The 8,186-nt window shown below is 45.3% G+C and overlaps 1 protein-coding gene across 4 annotated transcripts in view; it reads left to right on the top strand.

The window, feature by feature from the left end:
- Positions 1 to 1,065: 1,065 nt before the first annotated feature.
- The window catches only part of ITGAE (integrin subunit alpha E), a 28,247-nt gene continuing 21,126 nt past the window's right edge, over positions 1,066 to 8,186 (top strand). For 3 of the 4 annotated variants that reach the window (XM_065036316.1, XM_065036319.1, XM_065036320.1), the window contains exons 1-6: positions 1,066 to 2,288; positions 5,128 to 5,225; positions 5,625 to 5,695; positions 6,229 to 6,346; positions 6,981 to 7,094; positions 7,439 to 7,560. In XM_065036316.1, coding sequence (XP_064892388.1) covers positions 2,101 to 2,288; positions 5,128 to 5,225; positions 5,625 to 5,695; positions 6,229 to 6,346; positions 6,981 to 7,094; positions 7,439 to 7,560 — 711 coding nt within the window. In that variant the 5' untranslated portion in view covers positions 1,066 to 2,100. Of the gene's footprint in view, positions 2,289 to 3,988; positions 4,104 to 5,127; positions 5,226 to 5,624; positions 5,696 to 6,228; positions 6,347 to 6,980; positions 7,095 to 7,438; positions 7,561 to 8,186 lie in introns of all 4 variants that reach the window. The other variant, XM_065036318.1, reaches the window with a different exon arrangement.

Raw genomic sequence — 8,186 nt, 5'->3', positions numbered from 1 at the left:
AGGGCTTAGAAGCTGGTTCACAGCTTTGAAGTCCCAACAGGATTTTGAAATCCACTCTTTACAGATCATAATGTTTTGTCAGGAAACACCTCACATGAACTTATCGACGGATGAACTGCCCTCTCCCTTCTGCCTCTTTTGATGGGTAAAACCAGCTGCATGTGAATTTGTTCCTGTGCTTTGTGGGGCTCTCAGCTGAGAAAACAGAAACCTTTCCCAGACGTTGGCAAAGGAATAGCTGCAGTTCTTCTCTTTCTGCTCTGCACATATGAACCACGGAGCCTCTGAGGGCCCAGCCGTGCCGGAGGAAAAGGCACCAGCAGCCATTGCTTTCCATGCCGGGCTGTGGGTGCTCAAACCCTCCCCTGACGTTTGGTGGGAGTTTCTCTGTTCCTGGTGCGGCTGGCAGATGAATGCAGAGCTTCATGCTTCCAGACTCCTCCTCATCGCTCCCTGTGACCTCTATACAAAGCTCCATGTGCCTCTCATTGCACAGTGATCTATCTCACTGATTTTCTGTGTAATTTTTATTAAAAGAAATTCCATGTCTGGTTTATGTGGTTCCCAATTCCTCACATGGCCATGTTCCTCAGGGCTATAGGTGGAAGCAAGGCTTTTCTTGTTCCTCAAATGCTTTGCACGTTTAATTTTATTGTTTTTTTTCCACACTCTTGTCTGTTTTCAAAGCGTGTTTTGAAGCTGAAGCCAGTATGAGGAGGTGTATCTGTGTCTCGGTTTATTCCTTCTCTCTTCATCTCTTTGTGACCCCACTTGCAACTGAGCATACTTTCCGTTGCCTCTGTAGCTAGCGGAGGGAGTCTTTGAAATGTGACAAGCAAAAGGGCTCAGACAAAGAACAGATGCTTTATGTAAGTCTACATAAGCTGCAGAGAGCTATTTCTGAAGCGATGGCAGGTTTCTCAGCTGGACTGTTCCTAGCTATCAGTTTATTCTTCTTTGCTGTATTTAAGAAATTTCATATGTTGCTCTGGGACTAAAAAGAAAATAAAATTGGGGGGGAGGGGAGAGACACTTTAAAAGAAAACTGTTCCAATTTGCAACCTCCCATCTGCGTCAGCAGTTTGAAGACAAGCGGGGTCAGACGGGACCAGACGAAGCCTCGGAAAGGTGTGACTGTGGCTGCTCTCTGGCTGGCACCGAACTGCTATTAAAATCCAAGTGCAAAGAGTGTTTTCTTCACGTCCCCTTTTGATGTAATATTTTCAGTTTGGACTCGTGAGATGTGCAGTACTACAGCATTTCTGGATGGTTGTCAAATGCTGTTAAACAAGGGGGAGTCGTAGAGGAAGAGAGTTGGAGGCAGCTAGAAAGTGTCTCTGTGATTTGTTGCACCCATTTCTGAGGATGCTCGAAAAACTTGCACTTTCTGGGCGAATAGAACCATATCTCTGGAACGGCTTTTCTCTCTCCCCACCATTCCCAAGGGGTTTCCTATGCAGTTAACTCTTCTGCTTGCTCAGCATTTGCTGCTTCAGCTCATTGAGCACTTGTAATAACAGCACCCTGCATCCAAATAATACTCACTACACAGTACTCTGATAGTATGAACTATGTGGGAGTAATTCTGTGTTAGTCTGGCCCAGACTAGAGTCAACAGTACAGAGGGTTGAGGGATCAGTAAAAGCCAAAGAATTGTTGGTAGAGGGGAAAAGAGACAAGCAGAATCCTTTAACATACCCTGGGCATCCTGCCATGAAATGTCACTTTCTGACACCAATAATACACAAAATAAAAGGGGAACACCAAGTGCTCTGTGTGTGTGTGAGGATGGTGGGGAAACTTCTTGCACTAAAAACTGACTGAGGAGCATCTGAGAGCTGATATCTCCCTTAAATCCCTGCTGTGAGTTCCCTCGAGTCGATCTGTGTGCACATTTCAATGGGATATGGTGTGTCCCTGTTGCAAGCACCGAAGGACAAGGTGGACAGTACAAATGTAGACCCAAGTGGGTTTTTCCAGACAGATCCTGTTGTTCTAATGCTGTTGATGGACAGAACTGGAGGAACTGCTAAAAATCACCTTTTGGTAATGTAGGGGACCTACTAAAAAGTAGGTCTTTGCATCTGCAGTTTTATTAAAATGTCACTAGCGTACGCTTTGAAACCTCAGTTAGGAAATACCTCAGTCTCAGCGAGCGCAATGAGACCTGCAGAGCTGGAGGAGCATCAGAGGAAGAGAGCAGCTTCTGCCTGGTGGCTCCAGTTCTCCTGCATTCGCTTGCAAACGAAGAACCATGAGATCGCTCCTGTATCTGCTCTTCCTAATGAGTGAGTCTTATCTCTATTTTACATATATTAGAAAACAACAGAAATTTCTAGAGACTCAGATTGGTCCCTTAATGCGAGCCAATAGTGTGATTCTTATGTAGAAAGTTCAGGATGTTTGGACTTGTATGGAAAGTCCTTAGTTTGTGACGTGTTCTGCTATTTCAGAGGGATTCATACGTTTGGGTGGAGAGAGTTCTATAGGGTTCATTCTTAGGGGGAGAAAAGTGGCTGCTGGATGAAATTATACTCTGAAATACAAAGCTAGCAAGATATCTTTTGCCTTTTATAGATTTTACTGGTAACAGAGGGGACCTACAGACAAATTTACAGATTTGTCTGTTTGCTCATAGTGAAGTAGGTGGGGGTAGAATGTAGGTGAGACGGGTTTTATATTCTTTGCTTTCATTTAAGACACACTTTGGATTAAGCAGCATCTGCTTTCAGAGATATATTTCCCAGGAGTTTTTGGCTTGTTGATCTCTTTAAGAAGAGCTCTAGAACACGTGGGATTTTTAAAAAGAAAATTCAGAAGACCTTTATTTGGGAATAAGTTTGTGTGAAGTAAAGCGTAGGTATGGATTAGAAGGAATGTTTCCCGAGTCAGTGTCTGTGTCCACGTCATTCTGTCCTGCAGCCTCGTGGGGACAGTTCTGTCATGAAATTGTCTTTGAGCTGCCCGGGAAGGGTGACACATTGCACTGCTGCTTTGGTAGCTCAAGCAATGCACTGAGTGTGAAGTTTTCCAGGTTGTTGGGTGGTTGACAGAGGTTTGGTGATTCAGTACAGCTCAGTACCTGAACCTACTGCGTTTATCATAGTAAATTGCCTTTTGTGCTTCCCACTTCGTGACATTTCAGTCTGTCACTTAGATTCAAGTATATTTATCTCCCAGGCTGTGCATTTACTGAAGTGATAACGCGCCTACAGAAATCAAGAGCTGAAGCGTGAACGGCAGTAGGGGTTGGCTTACCGCAGAGTCTTACAGCCGAAACACCAATATCAGCCCCATTTTTGTGGGCTGCCTTGCAAAAAGGAACTACATTCATGCATAAATCCCAATTCAGATACAGCTCTGAGTAGTTTTTCTTTTATTTTGATGGCTGTTTTATATATATTTTGGGAAGCTATTGGACTTTTAGCAGAGCTGCGTCCTCAGCACATTATCCATCACATTTGGCACAAATTTACTCCCTTGCTGCCAAGCTTTGAACTTTTTGCTAACATGCCGGAATCAATGTTCTCCTCTTCTTACCAAGTTCATGACAATGCTGTTCTTGCGGGGAACAACCCCTGCTTCTATCTAAACTGCTTATTCTTTAATCTGATGGCTTCAGTGTCCTGTCCTGTTGAACATGAGCTTTACAAGAAGCGAATCGCTGGTGCCTGAAGTGGCACGTCACTTGCACAAGCCCTGAGTTTTGCTTCCCTTTCTGCAGGTTTCTGAGCTTCATCTAGTAGAAATGTTTCGTGATATCCAAGGTGGACTTTCATAACAGAACAACAGGACTCCCATTGCTTTATTTTTCATTAGGCTGGGCAAGAAAATCCTTTGTTAATCCACATCAGTGAAATCTCCATAGCTTGGTATCTCCGTCCCACCAGCTGTCTGTGCTGGTGGTGGGCAGCATAGCTGGCTCGAGGGCCTGCTAACGATGACTCTACAGGCCACAGTCTGCACTCATTTATTTATTTGTTTTCAGTGGTCAAGTCCTTGAGGAGCTTTAATGTTGACACTGGCAAGACGTGGATGACACCACACACAGCCGCTTTCTTGTGGCCCGCAGTTCTTCAGCATTCGGATGGGAACACAACCATGTAAGGAACAGGAGAAAGAAAAACATACCCAGACTTCTCAAGCTTTTATGAATGAGTGTGGCCTGAGGTCCTGTAGCTTCTCACTTTCTACAGCTGTTAGCACAGGTGTGTTAGCACAGGTGTGTTAGCACATGCTGCTCTGCCTGTGACCCAGAGTTGCTCCTCTGTTCTCAGGGGCTGATGAGCAGTGTTAGAGCTTCACCGGTGTGAGGTTTACGTTGTCAGCCTGTGAGTCTTCATGCTGCTTCTCCCCTCACCCACAGCTCAGTTGTGGTACCATGCAAAAAGGGTATCTGCTCATTTAACCAAATGGCTGAAACAAGCAGCTGGGTTTTTGCAGTATTTCCTGGCGTACAACATCATTTCTGGGGCTGCAGCCATCACGGCATCCACCAGCTGTCAAGATTTATGTTGTGAGCTTGGTCTGAAAACCATAAAGTTGGAAACTGTTATATTTTGAGTATTGGGTCTGTAGGGGAAGAGAAATGGCTGGTTAGGCTGGTGAGCAGAAGCCAACCACAAGTGGTTGCTATAGAGATAACCTATATTACACTGAGCAGATTGCTCAGCCTGTATATCACACAGTGTGTTTTAAGTTTTACAGTAAATAACATTTTCTCCCCCCAAGTAGAAACTGGCTGATGCAAAGAAGAGTCTCCATTTCACACAGTGATGCTGTTCCCAGTATGATGGTTGGACTTTCTTGCTGCTCCTCTGGTCTCCCTTTACCTCCAGTATTTTATGGGCCTGTCACTTCCAGACCTCTTCCTTGGTCTGGGATAGCTCTGCTGAATTCACAGTTCAGATAATGGGATGGATGATGATTTGTAGGACAAAATAAGTGTTTTCCTTTCAGTGGCTGATTCAGCTCAAAGCCACACTGGTGTCTAGTTAATTAAGAGATATTGTCAGAATAATGAGTGGCCACGCTGGCACACAGATGATGGGTTTGCACTGCACTGCCAAAGGATTCTGCCTGATTGTACCACCGTCTTTCTTTTCCACCTTTTTTCTCATTCTACAGGATTTTGGCTACTTCCTCAGCAGACAAGGGGCTGGGCAGACTGAGGAAGTGCAGCGTTTTGGGGGAGGAGATCGAGTGCCAGGAGATACCCCTGCGAGGTACAGTCCTGCTTCCCCCGCCCAGCGCTTGCTTTGCTGTGGGCAGGAGGGGCTGCAGAGGTTTTGGGTTTCGGAGAGAACCGGGAATGCTGCTGGGTCCCACAGATCAGCAAACCCACGGTCCCAGTCATTGGGAGTGATGTCTGGAGGCTGCAAGACCTCTTCTGCCACAGCTTAAGTCTTCACCTAAACTTTGTTGAAATACAAAGTTTTTGTTTCCAGTATATTCACTAGTGCTGTGATTGCTGATAACTGACTCCTCCTTCTAGAAGAGCTGATACACCTGATATCAGTCGTTGTAGCTTTTTTTTGTTCTGTCTGCACAAGGCTGACAAGTACTGTACCCATTTAAATTTTGTTCTCATTCATTCATTCGTTCATTCAATTATTCCATTTCAGGAAAGATTAAAGGCTCCAAAAACATCCAGGATGGTGCCATAGCTATTGACAGGAACTCAGATTGGATTCTGGTAAGGGACTGGAAAAATCTATGGCTAGGAATGACTATATTTTCCCAAAATGCTGTGTGTTTTTGCCGGAAAATGCAAATGAGCAGACACAACAGAAGGACAAAGGCTGAAAGCTCTTGGCTGGATCCTGGCTGGTTGGAAAGCCAGCTGGTGCAGTGCCAGCCAGGAGACAAAGGGAAAGGCCCTTCTCACCGCTGAGGACTGCAATGGACCTCGGACTTCACTGCAGCCACCCCCACCCGTAGGAAAAGGGAGACTGGTGTGGGAGGCTTAGGAGAGCCACCAGTTAGGAGGCTGATGCCTCAATCTGGGGAGCCCACCAGTCCCACTTGTTGCTTCAGCGCAGGCCTGAAGTCCTGGCCACCTGGCATGGCCAGGGTCACTGCAGGGAAGGGGCTTTTGTGCTCTCTGTAGGAGGATTTCAGCGCTGTGCAGCGATGCTGAGTGTTTACCGGGTGGTATCTTGATATGTCCTCTGCCTGTGGCTTTGCTCATCTCACCAGTCATTAATTAGCCTTCCCCTCCGCCCCCAGGCTTGCCTGCAGAAGAAGCACCGCCGAGCCTTCGCCACGACTGAGAATGTGAACGGAGTCTGCACCCTGCTCACTGCCGGTCTGTGCAGCTCAGCTTTCCTCAACCTCACCAAGATGGGTATGGGAGCAAAACCAGCGCGGGGCCTTTGCAGAGGGACAGAAACAATGGCCTGAAGCTCTGCTCTGACACCAGAGGCCTTCTGAGCTGCCAACCAGCAAAGTCCACAGTCCAGAGAGAGACCTAGAGCTGAATTTTAACATGTATGACAGTGACTTCAACAGGTTACAAAGCTCAGCCTTTAAAACCAGCACACAGCAGCAGGGATCTTCTGCTGTGGTGTCCCATGCATCCAAAAGATCCAGCTCTTAAGTCAGGATTTAGAAAAGTATTGACATCCTTAGTGGATGGATGTGGCAAAATCCACTGAGATTTTTAAAAGTTCCTGGGCACTCAAGGCTGTTCCTTCCAACTGGGCTATTGGGCATTTAATCCAGGGAGCAGAGATGGTCTGACTGTCTGACATTGCTCTGCTTCTTGCAGTCATTGCTAAGAAGCTGAGAACTTTAAATTAGACACTTAGATGGTCTCATTCCATCTTCAGTTTTCTGACTGCTATTAACAGTCTGACCCTCGTGTCTCCTCCAAATTTGGGAACCCTGGTGGAAATACATACTGAGTTTGAGGTGTGTTAATTAGAAGAGTATTTTTCAAAGGATAAAGTGTACTTTTTTCTTGCTTTAAAATGCTTTAGTTGAGACCAAATTAAACAGCGTTCAAAGTAAAGGCAGCAGAGACAAGATTCCAGACACCAGCGGTACTTGTGGTGAGCTCTTTGGCAGCACAAGGAACAACCACATGTGCAAAGGTAAGTGCTGGACACCAGCCATCATTACTGTCTTCTGTACTGGCTGCGTGTGAAGCAGCCTGTGTTCATCTGGGGAGGGAAAAGGTGGAGGTTTTGACACTTATTTGTAATGGCAAATTTCTGTCGTTATTACAGTCATCATTCACGGAGATTTTTAAAAACTAAAACCTGTTACTACAGTGTAGACCACATCATCATCTAGACCTGCTTTCAGGATGGCTGCGTGGTGCTGTAGTCAAAGTTGTGGTTGTTTATTGATATGTCAGTGTCCTTGAACACTTAATAAATGTTCAGCTGTTTGGTTGTCCCTTCAAATATCCTCTTCTATTTCACTGCATTGACAGAACGGCGAACAGAGATTGCTGTCATTCTGGGTGGATCAGAGAGCACCAAGCCACATGATTTCCAAAATGCCAAGACATCTCTCCTCAATATGATGAAGTCAATGTGGCAGAAATGCTCCAAGGTGTGTGAACCTCCTCAGAGTCTCATAATCTGATAGGCAGGATGGATCAGAGCTCTAATGAAGAATGGAAAGTCTCCTCTTTCACATAATTATTGCTTTTTAAACTTCACAGTAATGCTGGTTGTAGAATATGTAGAATGTAGAATATATATTCTACATATTCTAATGCAAGAGTTAAATGTTAGTGAGTCAAGGAGGAGGAGCAGCTGAAGAGGGAAGTGGAAGAGCCAGGAGTGGGTTTTTGTGCCAGAAGGATGCTTAGATATTTTACCAAGCAAATCTCTCAGGGCACCATGAAACAGTACACACAAATATAAGGAATGGGGTGTATAAACTGTTATTTTAAATTATTTAAATAAATCCGGAGACAAAGTGATGCTGAGCCATGTGGTCACGGAGGGTCTAGCCAGACAGATAAATACAGGAACTTCAGACAGGGAAACCATTGTCTTGAGCCAATGAAAATGGAGTCAGTTCCTGGAGCTGATCCAGAAGGGATCACTAGGATACAAATGTGTGATGGAGACAGAGGGATAAATACAGTTGACCTACCTATTATTTGCAATATGTGCTTTCTGTGTTTGTGCAGTAAAGTTTAGGACTAAACCTGGCACTCTGAGGGACTT

This window comes from Columba livia, chromosome 20 (assembly GCF_036013475.1).
Source record: "Columba livia isolate bColLiv1 breed racing homer chromosome 20, bColLiv1.pat.W.v2, whole genome shotgun sequence".
Lineage (NCBI taxonomy): Eukaryota > Metazoa > Chordata > Aves > Columbiformes > Columbidae > Columba > Columba livia.
The sequence above is the reverse complement of the archived record's forward strand: the minus strand, read 5'-3'. Positions and strand labels throughout refer to the sequence as shown.